Genomic DNA, 25121 nt, shown 5'->3' on the forward strand with positions numbered 1-25121 from the left:
TAGGTATAAAGTGACCTCTCATTGTGATTTTGATTTGCATTTCCCTAATGATTAATGATGTTGAGCATTTTTTCATGTGCTTATTGGCCGTTTGTATATCTTTAGAGAATGTCTGTTCAAGGTCCTTTGCCCTTTTAAAAAATCTGATTTATTTATTTATTTTATTTAAAAAAATATATCTTTATTGATTTCAGAGAGAGGAAAGGAGAGGGAGAGAGAGAGATAGAAACATCAACGATGAGAGAGTCACTGATCGAACCCGCAGCCCGGGCATGTGCCCTGACCGGGAATCAAACCCCGATCGCCTGGATCCCAGGTGGATGCTCAACCACTGAGCCACTCCCGGCCGGGCAAAAATCTGATTTTTTTAAATTGTTGAATTGTAGGAGTTTTTTATGTATTTTAGATATCAATCCCTTATCAGATATGTGATTTGCAGATATTTTCTCCCATCTGTGGGTGACCTTTTCACTCTGTTGACAGTGTCTTCTGAGAGTTTTATAGTTTCAGCTCTTTAACCCATTTTGAGTTAATTTTTTAATATGGTGTAAAGTAGGAGCCCAATGTTATACCCACAACTTTTTGAAATAGGAAAAAAGAAAAAAGAATTAGAAATCAACAGTAGGATTTTAGGGGGAGGGCAATAAGTACTTTATCTTTCTAGAAAGCTCAGTCTCTTGCCTACTCTTGCTCTGCCCTCCATCTAGCCTCCAGACAATAGTCAGAGTGACCTTTTAAGAAACACACATAAACCTGGCCAGCGTGACTCAGTGGTTGAGTGTTGACCTAGGATCCAGGAGATCACGGTTTGATTCCCGGTCAGGGCACATGCCCAGGTTTTGGGCTCAATCCCCAGTAGGGGGCGTGCAGGAGGCAGCCGATCAATGATTCTTATCACTGACGTTTCTATCTCTCTCTCTCCCCCTTCCTCTCTCTGAAATCAATTAAAAAAAATACTTAAAAAAAACGAAGAAACACACATAAATCAGACCATATCACTTCTCTGCTTAAAATCTCCAGTGATTTCCCCTTGCACTCAGAATAAAATCCAAACTTCTTGTTATGGCCTGAAGGCTCCGGGTGATTTGACCCTGCTGACTTCTGCTGCCTCTCCTGTTTTTTCCGCTCTGGCTCACTACCCTTTAGTCGCACTCGATTTCTGATTATTCCTGCAGCTCGCCAAGCTCGCAGGGGATTGATTATCTATAGAGGGAGCAGTGAGACCCTCGCTCTTGGACCCTGCACAACCAGGTGACTACCCCTACTCTGCAGGAGGTCAAGGTTTTTTCCCTAGAGAAGTTAACCTGGAGAAACTCTGAACTCAGGGCCAGCAGACACAGAAAGGGTCAGAGTGAGATACTGAATGGAAAATGGAAGGGTCCCCAGATACCTTCTGTCTCTCTGCTACCGGAATCTTGACAGCCAGACGTGTGTTGCCAGGCAGGAGATAAGAGGATTCTTTTCTGAAAGCCCTAGAGAAGAGAATTTCAGACATTGATATTTAGCTGTCCCCCAGTGTAAAGCCAGATCTTTGCTCAGTCCCCCTACAGGGCCCCCACACTCACACACACACCTGTCAATTAGTTATTTAGCGCTTCACTGAAAGATGCACCGTTAGTCACATATCACCAGATATTTGAAGGAAGTCTCCAGGGTAGAAGAGAAAGGCCAATACAGGCAAATAAACAAAAAAGGTCTGAAGCAAAAAGACAATGCAGAGAGCAGAAGAAAATACAAAAAACAAAAACTATTATACCCTTAGAGAGATAAGAGAAGATATTGTATCCATGAAATAAGATGTTGTAAGAAGAAAAGGCACTGAGAAAATAAAACACAAGAGCTATAACTTAAAAAAAGTCAATATAAAAGTTGAGGGAAAATGAAAAGGAAATTTCCCAGAGGATGTACCAAAAAGACAGAGATGAAGATAAAAAATTAGAGATCCATCCAGGAGGCCCAAAGTCTGACTAACGATTGTTCAGGGATTCCAGAAAAAGCAGAGAGAGAGGGGATGACCGACCTAGTAAACGATATGAGTACATTTCATACTGCAGGACATGAATCTCCAGACCGAGAGCGCCCAGCGAAATGAAAAAGAACCGCCCGAAGGTACATCATCACAAATGTCAGAATACTAGGGATAAAGAGACAATCCTAAAAGTTTCAGGGTAGGGGAGGACAGCTTACATATAAATCACTAGGAGTCAGAATGGTTCAGATACCTCGGTGGCAACATGGAAGTTAGAAGATGAAGGAGCCAGGCCTTCAAAATTCTGATGGAAAATGATCTCCAACCTACTATTCCTTATACTGTCAAAGAAGTCATAAATAAGGATAGAAGAAAGACATTTTCAGACATGCAAGAGTGTAAAAATTTTACTTCTATGAAGTGTCCTTTCTTAGGAAGTGACTAAAGGATGTGCTCCACCAAAATGAGGGCATAAACCAAGATAAAAAAAGACTTGCAAACCAGGAAACAGGTGCTCTAACACAGCAGGGTAGGCGTGCAGCTGGCCTGGAAAGAAACCACTCACAGATTGAAAGGAGAGGAGGGCGGCTCCAGGAGATGGATCACTAGGAACACAAAAGGAACTGGTATATTATGTGACTGCATGGGAAAGGCATTTTACAGGTCCGCGGGAGTGTTTGAGGAGATTTAGCAATATATACACAGAACTAAGCAAATTTAAAAAAGGAGGCAATTATTAATTCCAGGAAAAACAAAAATCTGTAGAAAATAAATGTGATTATAGCATGCCATTTGGCTCAGCAGTGGACAATATCATAAGAATGTAAACCTTAAAAAAAAAAGGTAGAAACCTTGAATATCAATTTAGCTTAAAATTTAAAAATTGTGGTAAAACTATATTGGGAGAATGGACAGGGAGGTGGAGTTAGGTAGTGTAAGAGAGTTAATCATCCACCATAACAGGGAGTGGTGGGGGAATTTACTAACGCTCACTAATATATGGTTTCCCTGCTTCTAGGCACGTAAAAGACTGTACTCCTCAGCCCCTTGCGGTTGGCTAGGGCCACAGGAGTAGTTCTAGTCAGCGTTAGTGGAAGTGCTATGCTGCGGCTAGACCAGAGCTTAGATAACCCTGTAGCTGTCTCTTCTCCTTCCCTCATGGTGAGCAAGGAGGCCTCAGGCAGAGCCACAAGGCTGCAGCAGGCTGGAATTACCTCGTGGAATATAGTCCTGGTGGCACTGAATGGACTCTGCAAGCGTGAGAAAGAAACCTTTATTGTGTTAAACCTCCGAGATTTGGGGATTATCGCTGCATAGCCTGGCTTAAGCAAATGCAAACTTCAGCAATGACCATCTAAAGTTGCTACATCAAGAAATAGCCATTTAAGCATATTGTTTAGAATTATGGAGATAATCACCATAAGAAGAACTAAAATGTGAAAGTGGTGGCCTCTGCAGAGCAGAATAGAGGAATGGGGAAGGGTCAGGCAGAGGGGCACCTATTTTCACGATAGTAACATGTAACTTTTTATACAATGTAATTGTATTACATTGGCAGAAATACAATTTTATAAAAAGCCATATGCATATATGTGGTTTGGAAGGATTCCCACCAAACCATTACAGTGGCTGTCTCTTAGGAGGAAGGGTACGCAAGATCGAATGTCTGTGGAACTACAGATGTGGCTGGACGTGGGAAAGGAGCCCACGCAGATGGAATGTCCATTTGAGGAGGTTGGATTTTATCCAGGTGGCAGTGGGGAGCCACAGAAGGGTTGTAAGCAGAAGAGTTTCCTGAGCAAAACCTGCCTTTTATCGTGAGCACCCTGACCTATGGGGATGATGAGTTGTGGGGTGGAGAGGCTGCTGTGGTGGTCCCCGTGAGAGCTGATGAGACCTGAACTAGACAACAAGTGTCTATTGAAAGCTTGCTATTTGCCAGGCACTGTTGGTAGGGCCGATGATACAGCAGGGAACAAAAGACAAAGTGCCCTGTCTTTAGGGAGTTTAAACGGCGAGAGAGGCGAATGGACAGAAAAGAAGATAAACGTTAAGTCAGGCAGTAGTTCGCGCTATAAAGAAAAATGAAGCAGTGTTAGGAGATAGAGAGTGACGGCGGGGAGAGAGTATTTTAGATAGGGAGGTCAGGGCAGCCTCTCTGAGATGACATTTGAATCGAGTCCTCAGTTAAGTGAAGGAGCAAGCCATGCAAAATTGGGGGGGTCGAGGTTTCCGGGAAGAGAGTAGTCCAGAGGCCCTGAGGGGGCCGTGGGCTCGATGTGTCCAAAGAACAGGGAAGAGGCCAGGGGGTGGGGGACACCCATCACGGGGAAGGTTCTGGGAGCTGAGGCCCAAGAGGTGGTCTGGGCCAGTTTGTGGAATGTGGGGAGAACTTCGGGGCCTTGAGAGCAAGAGAGCAGCATGATTTGTCGGAGGAGGCCAACCCCACAGGGCGTGCGGCCCGTTAGCTGTGGGGTGGGGAGGCCTGTGAGGAGAGGAGCCCCTGGCGCTCCGCCGGCCATCAGCGCTGGGCCTCTCAGCCCTGCCTGGATCAGCTACAGCAGCTTCGTCACCCACTTCCCAGCATCTCAGCCCCCTCTGGGAATTGAAGGATCCTTCATAAATCAAAATAGCAAGGCAAAGAACAGCCTCTAATTGTTCTGCGTAAAAGAAGCGAAATTAGACGAGTCAGCTGTGGGGTTGAGACTGCCTCCCACACAGCTGTGATCCCGCACCCCACTGAAGACAGACTTCCCAAGACTTGCAATTCTGCTGTCTCCAAGAAAACTTTTTGCTTCTCCAGCTGCAGGGCAACTGCCATCTATTTTGGGAGGGAGTGGGACAGATGCTGGCTCTGGAGGATGAGTGAGTCAATATTTTTTTTTAAACCAAATAGAACAGTGACTTCGTGAAGGAACAGCCTTAGCTGGTAGTGTTCATTCAGTCGTTCAAAACACCTTGAGGGCACTCATCTGTCCAGGGGATTCCAGCCTAGAGGGGAAGAGGCGGAAGTGTGGTTCCACTGTGGGGCAGAGTGGAGAGAAAGCATTCTCCTGGAAGTCAGGAGGTCTAAATTCTTGACTTGGCTCTGCCACTGTGTGACCTTGGCTCAGTTTCCCCATCTCTCCTCAACAAGGGCTTTTTAGGCTGCATAGTGTTTCTCAAACTTTAGGGTCTATAAGAATCACTGGCTGGGGGGGGGTTCTTGTTAAAGATGATTTTCAGAGATCAAGATCTAGAAGGTCTGGGATGGGGTCCAAGAATCTGCATTTCTTACAGGTTCTTCCAATGACTCTGAGGGAAGTCCTTGGGCCACACTTTCATACAATCACTTCCCCTCAACCTCTCAGGGCTCTTCTGCTCTGAAATTTGTGGAGTCGCTCATACAATTCTTCTCTGGGTTTCTCAGATCACTCCAGGTACATGAAAGCAGTCCCTACCCCTGCCTCAGTGTACCTGTCTGTTTCTATGATGATCACACTGAACTAGGACTGTTTCAGTGTATGCAGCCCAGAAGGCCAGGTCAGTGGCAGAGGGTCAGGTCACTCTGGTCTAGCCCCAGCTTCATTCTTTAGATATGAAGAGTAATAACAGCTATCATATACTGAGCAATTACCATGCTTTTGGCTTTGGGCTAAGTGCTACATCATCTCATTAAATTTCATAACAAGCCTATGAGGTTGGTAAAAGTATCACTCCAATTTTTATAGTTGTGGACACCAAAGCTTAGAGGGTTCAAGTTATTAGCCCAGAATCACTCAGCTGACAAATAGTATAGGCAGAATTAGAACCTAGACCTGTTTTCCTCTGGAGCCCAGCTTTATTTTTAAAAGGTAAGGGTTTTTCCTAAAATACCTTCTGCCAAAGTTACCCCCAGCCAAAGTGATGCTCTTTCATCTGTTAGAGTGGAAAGGAGTGATGCTGAATCAGATAGGTCAGGGTTCCAGTCCCTGAGTTTCAAGTGAAACTGAAATCTGTGAAATGAAACAGTTATATATGCTCTCCCTTTTAAGGTACACTAAGATGAAGACAGCCACCAACATCTACATCTTCAACTTGGCCTTGGCAGATGCCTTGGCCACCAGCACGCTGCCCTTCCAGAGCGCCAAGTACCTGATGGAGACATGGCCCTTTGGGGAACTGCTCTGCAAGGCTGTGCTCTCCATTGACTACTACAATATGTTCACCAGCATCTTCACACTCACCATGATGAGTGTCGACCGCTATATTGCTGTCTGCCACCCTGTCAAGGCCCTGGACTTCCGCACACCCGCCAAGGCCAAACTGATCAACATCTGCATCTGGGTCCTGGCCTCGGGTGTTGGTGTACCCATCATGATCATGGCTGTGACCCATCCCCGGGGTGAGTGACCACAGGAGACAGCACACAGGCCTCTCTGGGTTTACAGGCCACTTACTAGGGTGGAGGTATGAATTACTGATCAAGGAAAGTGTGGATGACTGGCCAGTGGGAGTATGGATAGTCAACCAATGGGAATGGGAATGGGAATGGGAATGGGAATGGGAATGGGAATGGCTGGCCAATGAGGAATGTGAATGGTTGACTGTAGTGAGGATGAGTGACCGGTCAGTGGTCATATGGGTTGCTGGCCAAAGGAAATTATCAATGGGATTATGGATGGCTGATCTATGAGCATGTAGCCGCTGGCCAGAAATATGTGGATGACTGACCTTTGAGGAGATAGGTGGATGCTCAGTGCGGTGAGGGTGTCACTAATCAGTGAGCAGTGGAGGCCACAAGATCTGCAGTCCCATCCCAAATTCCTTTCCACCCCAATTTGAAATCATTGGCCCAAATGACCAAAGCAATGCTTAGAGATTGGCCTTCAGAAAATGACAGATACGTGCATTTCCTCAGAGTAAAATGGTAATTATTAGTATAGCAACCGCCTATATCAGTCAGGGTAGCTGCTCAGTGGCTTAACATAGTAGAGGCTTATTTCTCACTCATTACAGTTCAATGTGAGCAAGAAGAGGAGGGTCTTTATGCCACACAATCATTCAGGGACCCAGGCTCCACATGATGGTTTTGGAAACTCCCACTGCTGGCATCTGGCCAGCAGATAAATATGAAGGGGGAGTGGTGAGAAAGCACAACCACTGTTAAATGTTTTGAGTGACAGCATTTCTTCCTAGTGATAGCTGGTCACTTGACTCCAGCTTGATGTAAAGAAGTGGGAAAAGTAGTTCAGCAGGGTGCCAAAGACACTGGTCACTAACCTATCTGAACCACATGGGGTGTTGAGAAGATTAAATGAGGTTATATGTGTAAAATACTTAGGACAAGTCCTGGCTCATTCCCAAGGCCCAATAAATAGCAGTTATTAGAATGATTAAGCCTATGAGATAGACAAGGCAGGGACTCCTACCTCCATGGTTTACTTAGGGTCACACAGCCAGACATTTGGTGGAATTTGGCCTAAAACCCAAGGCTCCTGCCCCTGTATCTGTTGCTCCCTTTGTACCCTGCTGTGAAGGTTTGCAGATCATCAGTGCTGTGGTGGAAGAGGGGAACAGGCTTGGTGGGAGGTTTCTTGGCCATCACTGACTCTTACAAGGGTGGAGCCCTTATAAAGTCTCTGAGCTATTGGTCTTGACTCAGCAGCTGGGCCCCATTCCTCACTGTCAGCCTTCAGTTTACGAGCCATTAACTGCAGCCCTGCTGGGGGCTGAGCCAGATGGGCCTCCTCGATCCACACACTCACACACAGACACACACACGCACACCTACACACCACTTTCCCAGTGTGAGCTATTGGCACTTGTATGCCGCTTGCTGTGTGACCTTGGACAAATACTGTTCCTCTCTGGCCTGGTTCTGCCATCTGTACAATGAAGTCCTGGGACTCAGTCATCCCTGTGGATCCTGCCACCCTGATGTCCTGGCTTCACTCTGTCTACGGATCCCAAGCCCCCTTCTCACAACTCTGAGGCTCCAAGTCCACTGTGTAACTCCTCAAATTCCAGAATTCCAAAAGACCTTGGGAGTCTCCTGGTTCCAGCTGCAGCCCTGTATCTGTATCTCACAACATCCCGTAAGGTGCTCATCCAGCCCAAGCCCACATACTGTAAGAACAGGGGGCTCATTCCATCCTGGGTGCCCCTCTCATCTCTGGACAAGCCTGGCAGTCAGAGAGTTTTTGCCATTAAGCTGAGATTTGCCTCCCCAGCCCTAGCCCTGACCTTTGGACTCCCACAGGTATCTGCCCCTCTGCCCTGTAAGTGCCCGAAGAGCTTGAACCCCACTGTGCTAAGTGCTTTACATGCCTTGGCCCATGTAATCCTTACAACAACCCTATGAGGTTTAGGTACTGTTATTAGTCCCACTTTAGGGAAGCTATTGAATTCTGAATAATTTGCCCAAGGACACACCACACAGTTAGTAGAGTCCTGCTCTTAACTCACACTCTCTGTGTCAGTTTAGCAATATTGTCCCCACTGAAGCTGCTTTGGAAATGTGTGAGCTGTTCTGAGTTACAACAACTGGCATTTAGTGAGCTTGGGCTAAATTACATCATTATTGTTGCCCATGGACTAGAGGCTTATAAAGGGACTGGGAGAGAATATAGGAAGATGTTTTATATTAGGGCCAATCCTGCTGGGGTCTTGAAGGATGCGTAAGAGTTCACCACGCGTGGAAGTGAAGGAAGACATTCCAGGTAGAGGAAACACCCTGCGCAAAGGCCAGGGGGAGGCAGTGGGGCTTGACCCAGCTGAGAAGGGTGGGGGCGCAGGCAGGCGGGGTCCCTCAGGCCCCCCCAAGCCCTCTTACCCCGCCTGTCTTTGATTTCCTTGATCCAGACGGGGCAGTGGTGTGCACGCTGCAGTTCCCCAACCCCAGCTGGTACTGGGACACGGTGACGAAGATCTGCGTGTTCCTCTTCGCCTTCGTGGTGCCCATCCTGGTCATCACCGTGTGCTACGGCCTCATGCTGCTGCGCCTGCGCAGCGTGCGCCTGCTCTCGGGCTCCCGGGAGAAGGACCGCAGCCTGCGGCGCATCACGCGCATGGTGCTGGTGGTGGTGGGCGCCTTCGTGGTGTGCTGGGCGCCCATCCACATCTTCGTCATCGTCTGGACGCTGGTGGACATCGACCGCCGCGACCCGCTGGTGGTGGCCGCGCTGCACCTGTGCATCGCGCTGGGCTACGCCAACAGCAGCCTCAACCCGCTGCTCTACGCCTTCCTGGACGAGAACTTCAAGCGCTGCTTCCGCCAGCTCTGCAGCCCGCCCTGCGGCCGCGCGCAGCCCCGCAGCCTCGGCCGCGCGCGCGAAGCCACGGTCCGCGAGCGCGTCACCGCCTGCACCCCGTCCGACGGTCCCGGGGGCGCCGCCGCCTGACGCGCCCGGCCGGCCCGCCGCGCGCCCCTCCGGAGTGACCTGGGGGCGGGGGTCACACCGAGTTCAAAAGGGGGCGGGGCCACGACGGCGGAGGGGGGTACAGGCAACCTCTGTTTTGGGGGGGGAAAAAATGGACCCAGGCTTGAGATGAGGCAGGGACGGAGAGATGGGGCGCCCCTGCTGTGGGTGGGCCTCTGGGCCCCGGCTGAGGGCAGGACGGGGCTGGGGTGGTGCCTCTGGACCGAGTCTGCGCTCAAGGGCTCCGGGTTGGGGGCGGGAGGAGAGGCTGCCCACGCCAAGGGAGTAGGACCCGCGGCTCTAGAACCGGGCGCGTACGTAGGGCCTCTGCAGTGGAGAGGGGACTCCACCTCGGGACAAATTCAAGTTCTACCCCTGAGCTGGGCTTGCCCGTGGAGATACGGACTGAGACCTGAAGATCCCGGGCCCAGGAGGGGCAGTGGTGGGGACAGTGGCTTGAGAACTGAGCTGCAAGATTGGACCTCTGTGTAGAGAGGAGGGGGGGTCTCTTCTCCCGCAAAAAGCAAAGGACAGGACAGTGAGGCACGGCTGCTGCTGCTCACAACTGGGCCTCAGACAGAGGGCCTGTGTGCAGGGGATAGGGGCTCAACTTTGGGGTAGAGTCCCAGCCCTGAGTTCCAGCAGGAGGTGGGGCTCAAGGCTGGGCTTGTGAAAGAAATAAAAAGAAAATAGAGAGGAGAGAAAAAATATACCTTTTCACTCCTTGACAGTCATTTCCTTGGAATGGGCAGGGAAGTAGTGGCCCCAGCACTGCCTCTCAGGGAGGGTTGGGACAGGACCCTGGAGCTGGGCCCAGCTGCTCCAGGATGGGATAGCAGAGCAGGGCCTCAGTTGGGGTGACTCCTCAGCCCTGAGTCCCTAATGGGGCTCAAAAGAAAGGAGTGAGGTCTCTGATTCATTTTCAAAACCGAAGGTGCTGGTCAGCCTCTGTGCCAAAGGGGGGTGGTGGGTGGGCTGAGGCAGGAAGTGGGGGGTGGTTCTGCTTCCAGGTTAGGTCCTGAAGCCAGAGGGCAGGTGCTTTTGGGGGGTCCCCAGGACCCTGGCTTTTCTGGCCCAGGTGCTGGAGGGCAGAGGACCATGTGTTAGAGCTCCCTGGAGGGTAAGTGCCCCTGGGACTGGCTGGGGCATCAGAAGCACCAGTGCAGACTTCCCTGACCCTTGCTTGGCATCTAGGGCTCCTGAGAAGAACCTCCAAGAAATTGTCTTTCCCTTCTCCCAACATCTGGCTGCACCCAGTGTATCCAGTGTTTCCAGTGAGCTGGAACTGCCCACATGGGGACCTGACACTGAAGGAACTGGGGGAAGAGGCTTTTATAACTATGATGCTACTGTCCCTGTGCGTTCTCTGCCTTCTCCCCGGGCTCCCAGGTCCCCCACCTGCTCTCGCTGCCCCCTTCAAGCTGCTGAGAGGTGGGTCCAGCCAGACCTAGGCATAGAAGTATTTGTTTTTATTTCTTGGGCATTTTTTTCAGGCAGGCCCAGGTCTTTGCTTCCCCCGATATCAGATTCTGTCCTTGGTCCCTGTGCCTCCCCATGCTTCATCTCCCCACCCCACCCCACGGCTTTGCCCTTCCTCACAGACGCAGCCTCAGTCATACACCCTGACTCCCTATTGAAGCAGTGTTCTGACATCCTTGTAAAAACAAATTTAATCTTCCCTTTTTGGGACAGATGGAAAGAAATTGATGTCTTTGTCTCAAGTGAAAAGAAAAAAAAAAGAAACAATATACTTGTTCTCCCTTTGACAGTCATTTCCTTGGAACAAAAGCCTTTCCTCTGGAAGGCTGTCACTCCAGCAGGGGCTGAACTGACATTCAGAGGGGTGGGGGCTTAGGCACCAGGATGGGCTTTGGGCAGGGATACCCTTAGTGGGCAAAGCATAGTCCCCTTTTCAGGATGAGGTCCCCAGAAGCTGCAGACCTGGGGATTTTCTTCCTCCAGGAAAGGCTCCTCTGGTGCCCTGGGGAGATGTGAGGCTGTGCTCAGCACTCAGATCTAGCCGGCTAAGCTACCCAGGCCTGGGGTCCCAGCTCACCCAAATCCCTGCCCCATCCAAATGGAGCCCATGACCATAGAGACCTCTGTGTCTGAACAGGGGTGGGTATAGCAAGGTGGGAACACTCCTGGACACTCATCACTTGCAACCCCTCCTGCAAATGCCTTGGGAAGATGTCAGAGGAAGCAGACAATTTAGGAACTAGGGAAGACTCCTGACGGAGGTGACGTTGGAACCAGGGCTGTTTATTTTCCTTGCAAGGACTGTATCCCCTTCAACCCCTCTAGAACAGGCTCGTCTCAAGGCTGCTCAGGGTCGGCTCACTGCCATTTTCTGTGGCTATAACAGACTGGCTTCCTTTTACCGCTTCTCATACATAAATTTGTCCTGGGGGTTGGCAGGTAAAGCAAATTTGTATTGAAATCTACTTCGTGCCAGTCTGTGTGCACGCTGGGTACTGGGACTCGGGAATGAGTCAGGTACAGCCCTGCCCTCAGAAAATTCGAACCTGTGCTGGGAGACAAAGCATACACAGATCATTGCATCTCCCTGTGATGGGTGCAGTGACAGGGAGCCCCAGGGAGGGTGTCACAGGGAAGCACCTTTTCTAAGCTTTTCACGGAAACATATTTGTAGCAATTCTGGAACACGTGGAAAAGTGTCAGAGGCCTTAATGGATGACTAAGAGTTGGCCACCAAGTGCTTGGCAAAGCTGAGAAGTTGTGTGCAGCTGGAGCATCGGGCTTAACTGAGTGTTTCTGATGACATCCCTGGGGGGACATGGTAGGGGTGGTACCAGTACCTTTATTTTAGACAAGAGGTCAGGCTCAGAGAGGTCAAGCCACTCACCCCTAGAGAGCTTGTTAGTGGTAGCAGAACTCAGGTCAGTGGAACTCCAGGGTCCGAGTTTCCAGGAATTTAATGATGAATTCCAAACATAATTGCAGTAGAAGAGCCGTAGTAGCTGGAACCCTGGGGTGGGGTTTTTGAAGACTAAAAACCAAATAGAAAAACCTAAAGGAAAAGGGCAATTTTCCATGAACTTTCATTCCTCCTGGCACTCTCTAACTTCATGTTTTAAAATGTACTGCACATGATGCATTTTTAAAGCTCCAAATTGACAGTGTAATTCTAGAGCATCACAGGGCTCCCAAAACTAGAGTAGGTCTGACTTCACCCCAAATTTCCACTCTTTCTTCAGGAGGTGGGAGGGAAGAAAGTTTTTGCCTCTGGTTTCAAAATCTCCCACGATTTCATATCTCTTGCTGTAATAGTAGTAGTTGAGGCTGGAGTCAGATCTTGGCTTTCCCTCTCTGTGCCTCAGTTCCCTCATCTGTCAAATGAACTTCCTTCATGGGGCTGTGCGGATTTGACGAGTTAATGTACGGCAACTCCTCCCTTAACATCATTTATACTTTCTTGGAAAGTGCAACTTTAAGTGATAGGACATATAACAAAACCATTTTACGTAGGCTAATTGACATAAGCAAAAGTTAAGTTCCTACGGGCTATTTCTGGCCTCAAAAACATCACACGGTTTCTAAATAAAGACCCAAAACACTTCTAATATTAAACATTAAAATCAATGTGAGCTATACATACACTTAAGAAAGAGCAATAAAAACAAGTAAGATAATTATTTTCCAACTCCCTTATTCTAGTACAGGGTCGCAGGCGGCCAGAGCCTCTCCAGGCGGCTCAGGGTGCAAGGCCGGACCCATCCAGGATGGGATGTTCTTCCATCACAGGCCGAACCACACACACACACACACACACACACACACACACACACACTCAGACAATGTAGACATGCTGATTCACCTCACGTGCACATCTTTGGGATGTAGGGGGAAGCCGGAGTACCCAGAAAAAGTCCACACAGACATGGGGAGAGCATGCAAACCCCACGCAGACAGTGGCCTCAGCTGGGAATCAATCTTTTCCCCCCTCATCAACGTTATAATGAAACAAGGTTGAACAACAGGGCCCAGCGCATAAGTAAGCTCTTAGCATATGGTGTGTCACTTCTTATCTAAAAGTGGAGCTGCAGTGCAGGTTCAGCTGGAGACCTAGATGAGCTTCCAGGGGCAGTAATGAGAGGAGAGACTGGGGACCTAGCCTAGGGATCCCTGTAGGCTCAGGAGCCACTGCGGAGAGAGAGAAGTTGCAGGAAGCTGGAGGAGGGTGGGGAGATGTGCTGCCATGGAAACTGGAGGAGGAGGGCGTTCCCAGGGGGAGGGAGTGATGGATAATGTCAAGTGTCATATAAGAGAGGTTGGGAGTGGGGAGGGCAGGAGGGTGATGGGAGTAAACCAGGGTCCTCAAGTTCAGTCTCCTGCATGGCCTGGGAAGCCCCGAATCTGCATTCAGATCTCAGCTCTGTGACCTAGGCAAGGAATTTGCCCTCTCTGAGCTTCTATGTCTTTCTAGATCTAAGTCCAAGGAATGGGTCGGTCTCTAATGTGAGGCTTAGTTTCATAAGAATCCTGGTTTTGCTGGATCTTGGCCACTTGCTGGCAGTGTGATCGTAGGCAAGTCACTTTACCTAAGATCCCCCTGGGGGCTAGAGAGAATGCAAGTGAGGTGCTTACCGAAGGGCCTGGCACAGAGCAGACCCCTAACACAGGGTTATTCTGTAGCCCAATGGGGGTGCCGGAGGCAGCTGTCTAAGGAGGTTTGCTTGGTTTGGAATTTGAAATGCTTCTCAAGGTGGAGAGAAGCAGCCAGCATCCTGAGAGGACTTGGAGGAGCAACAGCCCAGGCTGGGCACCTGCTGGGTCTCCCACCAAAGACCAGCCTTCTCTGCAGCAGCAGCTCCCTAGCAGGGGGTCTGGCCTCTCGCTGCCTTTCCTGCTTGGCAACTGCAGACCCACGTGGGAACCGGCTCCAGAGGCCCTAAAGCCCCCAGGAAGTGATGCCCCAGGGTCGAGGCCCCAGCACACACACACAGAACACACTTTTCTCTCATCATTTATTTATTCCTTTCATTTCTGGGCATGGAGCACATAGCGCTGGGAGCTGGGGGGAGTGATGGGAGAGAGCCAGGGCCTGGTCCTTCCACTCCGAGCTTGCAGATGTTGGGAGACAGGTGACTAGGACAGCTGGCTGTGTGGTTCTGCCAGCAGGCAGCTTGGGAGTTCAAAAAGGGACTGGCGAGGGCCTTTGAGATGGACATCCTGATGGAATGGAGTGCTAGGCTGGGGGTTGCCGGGGTCTGGCTCTATCATCTCCACTGGCCATGAGCCCCACCTGGGGCCCAGCTCTTCCCGGAGTGCAGAGCGCTTTCACAGCCATCTCAGTGCGAATGAGCCCCTGTAATTAATAACAACAGGTAATACACAGCAGGTAGTGCTCACCGTTGCTCTAAGCACTTTACATGGGGTAATGCACTTAATCTTCACAGCTTGACTTTGAGGTAGGCATTATTATTATTATTACCCTGATTTTACAGATGAGAAAACTGAGACTCAGAGAGGGGAATGACTTGTCCAAGGCCACATGGCCTGTCGATAGCTGGGCCAGAGTGGTTGCCATCTTTGGTCTGTCAAGTCTCTTTCCTCTGCTTTCTTCCTCCTGTGTCCTGAGAGGAAGCTGTGATTACACAGAGGACACCAGGGAGACCTTGCATCCAGCTCGCCGGTGTGAACTGAGCCTTCCCGGTGCCAGGTTCTGTGCCTCATCACCTTGGCAGCAGAGCCACATGCCACCCACCCAAGAAACTGCTGTGACCCTGGCAGGTTCCTCTCACCATCCATTTCTCCCTGCCTTGGAAGACCTGCTGGTTCTGTAGTTTTTCGACTGCCTGCCATGACTTTGCTGTATGACCTTGGGCAAGTCACTTCACTCAATCGTGGATGACAATGCTTACCTGTAAGAAGTTGTGAAGATTTAGAAAGAGGCTGTGAGTGAAGGACCTTTTGGTCAAAAAAGTGTTCCCAGCAAATGGCACTGCACACAGTACTTATTCAACCCAGTGGGTGAATAAAGTGCCTGGTGCATAGTAAGTGCTCAGCAAGTAGAGCTTTCTAATTTTATGCAGTGTTGTAGGTTACACATGTTCCGACCCATGTCTCTTAATGCTGTAGGTGGGTCAGGAGCAAAGGACTTCCTCTTTTAACCATCTCCTTAGGGTTCAGAAGGTGGGACAGAATGCATTGGAGAAGAAATTTTCAAGAGGATGTCTTCTCCCCAAGTACCTTCTACATAGCTGCCCCCCTTTGTTCTCACCAGGCTGCTCTCCCGAGGACCCAAGAGGTGAGCACAGCCTGGGAGGGAAGAAAGATCCCTGGGTGGCACTGCTTAGACCTTCTGGCCTGAACATTTGAGTCATGGGGATGGAGTCCTTTGGTAGGTGTCAGTGCAGGTGACATCCATCTGAAGGGACTCATCTCCTAGAATCTCCTCCAGGAATGAGTCCCAAGCCAGGAGACAGGGACTGTGGGTTTGACTCTCTGTCTTCCACTTCCTTGCTGTATGACTTTGGGCAGGTCTCTGTCCCTCTCTGGGCCTCTACACAATGGAGGGACATAGAAGTTGGTGGGTTCTGGGGGTTCTACCATCCTGGGAGAGAACACATTTCCTTCCTGTTCCTTGACCCAATAAACAGACATCTATTGATAAAATCCCCTGGGCATCTGCCCAGAGGCTGGGAAAAGGACGCCTGGGGGTCTGGTGTTTGTAATTGGAGCCACTCCGCTTGGGGGATGGGGGAAGCAGGCATGTCACACATGAAGCTTGACTCAAACACCTGGCTTTTTGCCAATCCCAGGATCCCAGGTCCCATCTTGGTACCAAGGCCCCAAACTTCTGTTTTCCCAATAAAGTGAACACTATTCCTAGTGCCCTCATTCCTGGCTGTTTCTTTTGCTCACCTTCTGTGATTTCCTTGTGTGCGGGGGGGGGGGGGGGGGGGGGGGCACATGACATGTAGTTTGGGAGGTGACATAGACCTGCCTGCTCACACTGAGTGAAAAGTACAGTCCTACCCTCAGGACCTGTCTTGGGGGTAAATACAACACTGTCCCTTAAGAACCCTATCCGATGGAAGAGACAGACACACTAGCCAGCTGTAGCTAGTTTTAGAGCATGCCCCAAACCAACTAGGCCTCTGGGCCTTCCTCCCCTCCCCTCCCTCCAAATTGGCTCCTCCTCTTCCCTTTGGCCCACCTCCCTAACCTAAGTCCCCTGTTCCCAAGAGCCCTGCCCACCCACATGCTTTTGGAGGCTCCCACTAACTCCCCTGTTCCCTCCACCCTCCTCTCACCTCCCTTTCATCCGGGTCCCACAGTGACCTTGCCTTTGGGCGTAGAAGCCCCAAACCTCTGTGCATTCAAGGCAGCTCTGGGGGTGGGAATTAGAGCCTGATTCTCCAAGAGACCCCACCTCCTCAGTGTTTTCCTTCTCAAATAGTTGTTGGCCCTGATGGTTAATAAGTAACTCTCTGGAAGGAAAACTTCCTGATCCGGGATCTGCCTCCCAACCACGTGTGACCAGGTCCTTAAGAGGGCACCAGGGCACAGAGCCCCTCTTCCTTTTCTGGGGCAACCTTCCTTCAGAGACCCAGAGCCTCAGCCAGAGGCTCCCTACCTGGGGCTGGGCGGCCTGACCCAGACTGGGATCTCAGTCCCTCTCAGCTGCAGACTGTGTGGGCAGTGGCCTGGGCAGGGCTACCAGACTTCCCAGGGTGAGGAGCTGGGCTTGACTGCTTGGCCTCGACCTACTCACAGAGAGGGACTCAGGTCAAGGAGACTTCACAGACGCCTGGCAGGTCCACCCAGAGGCAGCTCCACCCAAAGCCAGCTCCCACTGAAGCTGGGAAGAACATCCCTGAAGGCGAGAGAGTGTTTGCACAACATGCTCAAGAGCACCTGGGTGTTAATGTGAGTACACGTGTACGGGGGGATTTCTTATTCCGCAAAAAAAAGCAAATGTTTGACCACTATGGGCATCACTTTCCTCTTTTGTAAAAACGGGTGAGAATTATTATAACTAACTTACCAGGACTCTTCTGAGGACCCAACAAGACAACAGCTGTGCATGATAACTAGGGTACACTATTGTCATTGGGGAAACACACTCTGCCTTTAGCCTTCAATAGCTGCTAGTTGTTTAAAAAAACCCAGATGACCTCTCATGCCCCTTCCCAGTGGGGAATTCTAGGATTCTAAATTCAGTCTTGCCTGCCTGTAACCTCAAACTCCCTAGGAGGGAGAGGGAGACCCTCTATGGAAGAGGACTGTGGAGGCCCAGCCCAAGGGCAGGCAGTTCCCAGAGAAGTGGAGTAGACAGGGCAGACTCCTGTCATGTGCTAACTTCATCACCCTTTTTGGTCAGCTTCTCTTCCTCTGCCTCCAGGAAGCCTTCTCTGATTGCTCTGCACTGACCCTTTGCCCTGGTTGGATGCACCACAGCTGCTTTCAGGGCTTCCCAACACTGAGCAAGACCTGCTCTTTCTCAGCTGGCTGCCAGACCCATGGGAGCTGCACCATACCCTAAGGGGAAAAGGAAAGACTGCCGGAGGAACAGTAGTTTTTTTCTTTAATAATGTTTATGGTTATTATATAATGCTCAATATAGAAACCTGATGAGCTTGAAAAGAAGGGGAGAAACATCACCCATAGTTTCCCATTCCATTAACATTTGAGTGTACTCTCTTACCCAGGGGCATCCCTAGGGGGTCCACAGGTGATTCCAGAGCCGTCTGAAGTAGAGTATGCACTGCGTGTCACCATGTGCCTTGTTGCGGGATTCATTGGAGGTGCCAGGGTGGTCCACACAGTCACATGACACAGACTTACACTGACCCAGAGGCCACACACACACACACACACACACCTGACTGTGCATACAAACATCCTCCCCACACAGTTCTTCACATCATCAGGTACATTCTGTTCTCTCACCCAGACTCCTGGCAGCTGTACAAATATTGCTCATGTGTGTTCATACCATAGATATGCACATATATGCACATGCCCTTCTTTGTGCACACCTCCTACGGGGGCACGCACTCATTCATACAACTATGTTCATGCACCGGAAGACAGCCAAACAGCTTGGCCTGGGAGAAATTTAGGAGAGGAGGCCCGAGGACAGGCTTATTTCACGGACGCTTCTGCCACCTACTGGCCATGCCTAGCATTAGCACCCTTATTTAATTCCTGCACCTTTCTTCCCATCTGGTGTCCCCAGCTCACCCACCTGCCCTGCCCTCTTCTCATCCCTGGGAGCTGTGGACTGAACCGGGTTCCTGAAAGGGGGTCTTGAGTGAGGGAAGCATTCTGCTGGGAGACACTAGGTGAGAGTGGGCTGGAGTGGGTGCGGAACTATCACTGACTCACCACCATTATGTGTCAGGCAGTGTTGTATTTTACAGCTATTATCTCATTTATTCTCTCAATCCCATGTGCCTTATGCAATGCCTGGAACATGAAAAGTCATAATAACTATATCAACTGAATAATAAAAAACACTGTAGCCCTGGCTGGGCAGCTCAGTTGGTTAGAGCATCGTCCCCATATGCCAAGGTTGCAGGTTCGAGCCCCTGTCAAGGGTGTATACAAGAATCAACTGATTAATGTATAAGTAAGTGAAACAACAAGCTGATGTTTCTCTCGCTTTCTCAAATCAGTTTTTAAAAATCCACTGTAAAGGGAGTATTTTTAACAAATGAGGAAATGGAGGCTCAGATAGGGGAAGTGACTTTCCCAGAGTCACAAAACAGCTTCCTCTGATAGGACATTGTTCTGAAGAGAAAGAGAAGGAAGACACAGAAAAGCTGAAAATCTTGAATAAGACCTGCAGGAAATCCAGCCCCGATCCCAGGAAGGAAAGTGCCCAGAGGCGGATAAGGTCAACCTGGAGGGATGGGATGATTTCCCCACCCAGGAAGGTTCCTCTACCCTAAGTTGCTGCTTTGAGTTCATTTATTCAACTAACATATACTGAAAGCAGTGTGGCAGGCTCTGTGCTCAGGCTGAGGACAGCAGTGAATCAATAGACAAAAGCCCATTCTCTGCTCTAATTCCAGTGTGGGGACTCCAAAAGGGCCCCTTCTTTACTGTCCCACTCTCATGGACCCTGGGGACCCCTCTGAACTTCTCTTTGCCATTCTGTCTGTGTGGAATGGGTGGAGAGATAGGAGTCAAGGATGGGAAGAGTTGGTTCAGCCCCAACTGTCCAGTATTGAGGTTGAGCAGAGAGCCTCAAACCTGGAGTCAAGCAGATCTAGGTTTGAATCCAGCCTCAGCCCCTAACTTGTTTTGTGACCTTGATCACATCTCTTACCCTTGCTGGGTCTGTGTTAAAGCAAAGGGCTTAAACTTGAACAGTGATTCCAACTCATAGTCCCTTAGAAGGGCTGGGAGAGGCCAAGCAGAAGGTAGGACAGGGGGAGGCCAAGCACATGGACCTCCCCGCACCCCTACACATCCACAGCTTCCGTCTGTTTCCCACATTGGGCTTTTCAAAGAGTTTGACAATCACCTGGACTAGTTGATCTCTAAGTTATTCTTAACCCTAAAAGTTTAAAAATTCAGTCCATGTCTTACCTGACCACCAGACTGTGAGCTCGAGGAGGGCTGGGACTGGGTCTGAGTCCTCTCTCTGTCTTCCACTGCCCACCCCCGAGGCCTGGCTGCAAGAGGAAGGACTTGGAATGTGTCCATCTGGACTGGCTACATGTGGGCAACATCAGACTGATAGCACTGTAGGGACTCAGACAACAACTTTGTACTGATCAGGGGCCTCCGTGCCAAGCAGAGTGCTGGCACTGCCTAGGGAGGCAAAGGCAGTCAGAGAAGGCTTCCTGGGGCTTATGGGGTTGGACCTCAATCCTGGAAAGCAAAGGAGGGTTCAACTGGATGGAACAGAGGATCCCTGAGCAGTCCTGGCTAGAGCAAACCACCTGTTAGGATGTGGCCGCACAGAAGCTATGGTGAGTATGGACTCAGTTCCAGGTGGGAAGCCCTGGAAGCTCTGAGTGGAAGGCATGCCTGTCAGAGGGGTGGGAGGGGTGGGGGTGGTTGGGAGACATGATCCCAGATCCTGCTCTGGTTTCAGAATTCTCAAATCTCCCATGGGGGACCTCATACTTGACTCCACCAAGCCTAGGGGCGAATTCACCATGAGGCTTATGTGTCAATCAAAGCCTCGTATTTGCATAGGCACTAGGAGGGACCCTGCCTTGTGTTCACAGAATCATGTGTTTCTTAAATTTGAAAAAGCGAAATACGTTCACTCCAATTGGTTAAGACCACTGTCTCTTTCCACTCTGACTTCCCCTCCTTCCCACTTGTGTCCTCCAGCTTGAGTGGCTATAGACATTTTGTGTTCTTAGCTTAGCTTTCTTAAAGAGGCCCCCCAAATAAGCTTCCAGCTCCACAGTCCTGGATCTTACCATTGGGTCCTTGGTTTTCCCAGCTGCAAAGATTGCATGAAGGCTGTGAAGGGTCTTTGCAGGAGTAAAGACTCTCTTTTAATCCTTTCAAAGGCCCCAAGAGAAGAGTTGAAGAGCAAGGATAAGAGACTTGCCTGGGGTCTCACAAGTTGTGGTGAGCTGGAGTTGCAATCCAGGACAGCCCCACTTGAGAGCACATCCTTTCACTATGACCCCCTGCCTCGGAGCTGACACACATGCACCCGAGGCAGCACCCCTCTCCCCGGGGTAGAGCCCCTGGCACAGCTCCCCTCAGGCAGCCTGGACTGTTGGGCTCTGCCATGATGCCCAAGTGTCTCTATGACCAAAAGGTGGCGGCAGACACCTTCTTTCCTTCTCCCTGGAGCCTGTTCCTTGCACGTTCCCTGGCCTCACAAAGCTAGAATCTTAGCTTTCTCTACACCTCCATCGACTCTTGCCAGCCCTCTCAGGAAACAGGGAGTGCTGCCTCCAATTCTGGCCTTGCCATTTACTGACTGGGCAATCGCCAGCAGATCACTTTGCCTCTCAAAGCCTCATTTTACTCTTCCTTAAAAGAGGGGTATCTGCCCAGCAGGGCGTGGCTCAGCGGTTGAGCATCGACCTAGGATCCAGGAGATTGGGGTTCGATTCCCCGTCAGGGCACATGCCTGGGTTGAGGGATGCAGCAGATCAATGACTCTCTCATCATTGATGTTTCTCTCTCTCTCTCTCCCTCTCCCTTCCTCTCTCTGAAATCAATAAAGATATATATATATATTTTAAAGGAGGGTATCTGATGGGAACACGTTAGTGGTACCTGACAGAAAAATAACAAGCCAATCTTTGGTACCCACTGCTGTTTTAACAGGGGCTTCTGGAGATGACACTCTCCCTGGGAAGGAATTCTCCTGGTGGGATTGGACACCTCTCCACATTGCAGCAAACTCAGAGGAACTCCTTTCAGAGCCTTTAAATGTTCACTGATGGACACACTCTGTGCCCTTGCATGGGCCCCTCCCTGGACTGGGGCATCTGACTCAGTTTTTTCTCCATCCTTGCCAACACCCACCTCTCCTTTGAAGGGGGCTCTACAGCCTCTTGCCCATCTCAATGTTACCCTGCAGATCTGCCCCAGGCTTCAATAAATTCTCCTGGGGAGGGGTCTCTCTGAACTGTCCACCAATTCTCCCTCTCCTCTCAGCTCCCTCTCCCCCGCCCCCCATGATTGCCACACCCCAGCCAGAACATGGCTGTCTCTACCTCAGAGACTCCCTGGCTATTTCCAAATGTCGCTATCTCTCCCCACCCCACCTGCCCTTGTCTTAACCTGGCATTTAAGGCCTTCCACAATTTGCTCTCATGATCCACTCTGTGCTCCAAATATATTAGACCATTTTCTGCTCCCAGAGCACATACATCTTCACCATTCTACTTCCAGGCCTTAGTGCAGGCTAATCCTCTACCTGGGACACCGTCTTCCATTTTCATATAGTAAATTCTACCTTAAAATCTAGCTGGAAGGTCACCTCCTCCAGGCACTCTTCCCTAATGCCTCAGATGGGATCTTTTCCTCCCTCTGGGCTCTGGGTGGAGTTGCTTTAGGGCCTTCTCACAATAGGAATGTCCATTAAGTATGGAGAGCAACTATCAGTTTACAAATGGCTTTCCCTTCTAGTATCCTGGAGTCAGAAAAGGCAGGCAGGGTGAGCACCATTACCTCATTTGACTGATGAGGAGACTAGCTGGGAGAGAAATATGACTGGCCAGGTCACAGGCCTTGTAAATGGTGGGGTTTGAATCCATACCTGGTAACAGATTCCAGCCACACCCCCCACCTCAGGCCTGAGCCCCCCCCCCCCCCCCCCAGTCTCCACCATTCCTTGTGGCCTGGTCTGGTGACTCTCTTCTCTCAATACTGAGCAGGGTGGTGGTCAGTTTTTAATCATGTGCTCATTAAGTTTTGTTGGAGGAACAGGTGCTCCCATTTTGGCCTCTTCCTCCTTGCACCCCCAGCTGGTCTCCAGGCCTCTTTATCACCCAACTCAAGACTCAGTCACCCAATCGAAGCTGGTGGCAGTGTCCAGGCTCTGGAAGGATAAGGATTTGGCTGAAGGCCCAGGCAACTCAGAAGAGGAGGAGGGGGAGACACAAACAGGTTCTTTTCCCTGCCCCCAAGCTTATCAGTTCCCCCACAGGCCCTAGGCAAACTGGTGCCCAGCTTAAGAGGAAGGCCTGCCTCCTGCCTGTCACGTTCATGCCCACCGTTACTTAAGCGCCGTGTGACCTTGGGCTGTCACTTCTGTTCTTCGAGTCTCACTCTTCAGAACGCTTTTGGCTATAAGGATTTGGTGAGATCAAATGAGAGAATGCATGTAAAATAGTGATCACTAAATGTCAGTTGCCTCCTCTGGAGGTCTCCCTTCACAGAGAGCATCTCAGGTACCAAATTGCTCCTTATATTCTGGGGAGGGAGGTGGAGATTTCACAGGCAGAGGCAGTGGGGCAGGGGCAACGGCACCCCCACCCTCACCCTCACCAGTGACCAACAAGGCCACATTCACCCTTACAAGTACACAAGTCACCTCAGCAAGAAACAGGCTGTCTGGACAGAGAAGCCCCTGGGACAGGGCTGACCTCTCTAGGTCCTCAGGGCCTGGAAGGGGCGTGTGTGTGTGTGTGTAGGGGGTTGTTTATATGATACACGGAGAGACAGACACAAACAGAGTCACACCCTCTATGCCAACTCACCAACATATGGGCACACCCTCACATACACAGATGCACTCCCTTACACACACACACACACACACACACACACACACACACACACAAGAGAGACACACACAAGATCAAGGTCATGACCACACTCTCACAGGTACTCCTCACGCACAAACTCAGAAACAGAGCCTACCCTGGCCACCCCCAACACGCACGTTCACAGGCACACAGCCCTTATCAGGCCTCGCAGGCGCTGGCCCTGCTGAGTCACCCACAGCAGCTCCGCCCAACTGAGCCGCAGCCACGTGCCCCCCCCAATCAGGGGGAAGGCGGGGCCTGCAGCGGCTCCTTAGCGGAATCCCAGCCCCTCCAGGGATTCTCCGCGCCCCGCCCCTTCGATTGAACGCCAGAGTCAGAATGTGGGGAGCTGGAGAGGAAACCCCTGTGCTAAATTGAGGCATTCTCTCCTGGGTGCATGAATACATGTGGGAGCAATTAAAAAATAATACCGGATCCATTACTGGGTGTTTGCACATACATTTTCACATAACTAATTTTCGAAACAGCTCTACGTAGAGTTGGGGCTATAATTAGTTCTATTTTACCCCAGAGAGAAGGTGACTTGCCCAAAGGCACAAAACTGGTAAAATGCAGAGCCAAGACTCAACTGCCACCGAATCCCAAGCCCTTAACCACGGGGCAATGTCACCTGGTGGGCCAGTGAGAATGTGGGCAGGTGCAAGGTGTGTAAATATGCTTGGGAGTCTGGGTGTCTATGTCATCTTTCCCCAGGGTCCACAGGGCTAGGGGCTGAAAGGGTCTCAAGTGTCCAAATTTCTGGTTAAAGGACCTAAAGCTTCTCTGCTCATCCATTCATATCAGAAAGCATCCCTCAGATCAAGGGGCTCAGGCAGACCCTCCTCTGCAACACTGTGAGCTTCTTGAAGGCAGGGACCAGAGCCTAAAATAAGACCTGAGTCAGAGGAGGCTTCAGCAAATTGGGGGGAAGAAGGGGCTATACATGAATTTATGACCTTGATATAACATTAACATCAGTAATCATAATAAATGCTAACACTTTTTAGATGCTTACCCTGAGACTGGCACTATTCTCAGTACTTTACATGGATTATTTCATTTAATTTGCACAACAAACATTGAGAGAAATTTTTTTTTAAAAGATTTTTTTATTGATTTTTAGAGGGAGAGGGAGAAACATCCTTGTGAGAGTGACACATTATCAGCTGCCTGCTGCACCTCCCCCACCAGGGATTGAACCCACACCCTGGGCATGTACCCTGATGGGGAATCAAACCAGCAGCCTCTCGGTGTCCGGAAGGACGCCCAACCAATTGAGCCAGGCGGGCCAGGGTGAAGAAATACTTTAACTCCATTTGACAGAGGAGGAAACTGGCTTGGAGAGGGTTGGCTCACCCAAAATAACGCACAGCTAGTAAGTGGCAGTATTGAAGACTGAGACCCAGACAGTCTACAGAAAGAGCACTGAACTCAGAGGAAGTTACTTGCCCACAGTGGGCCTCAGTTTTTCCAGTTTTCCCTCGAAAAGCGATTAGCTCTCATGGCCCTCAGACCTGAAACATCCTATGATTTTATGATTCTGTGATTCCTCTACACAGAAGA

General features: G+C 50.2%; 1 protein-coding gene across 1 annotated transcript in view; it reads left to right on the forward strand.

Moving 5' to 3' along the window:
- Positions 1 to 11072, forward strand: part of OPRD1 (opioid receptor delta 1) — a 28233-nt gene extending 17161 nt beyond the window's left edge. The window contains exons 2-3 of the mRNA XM_081144052.1: positions 5983 to 6332; positions 8792 to 11072. Of these exons, the coding sequence (XP_081000178.1) occupies positions 5983 to 6332; positions 8792 to 9330 (889 nt within the window). The 3' untranslated portion in view covers positions 9331 to 11072. The remainder of the gene's footprint in view (positions 1 to 5982; positions 6333 to 8791) is intronic.
- Positions 11073 to 25121: the final 14049 nt, after the last annotated feature.

Source organism: Miniopterus schreibersii (assembly GCF_964146895.1).
Source record: "Miniopterus schreibersii genome assembly, chromosome: 8".
Taxonomy (NCBI): domain Eukaryota; kingdom Metazoa; phylum Chordata; class Mammalia; order Chiroptera; family Miniopteridae; genus Miniopterus; species Miniopterus schreibersii.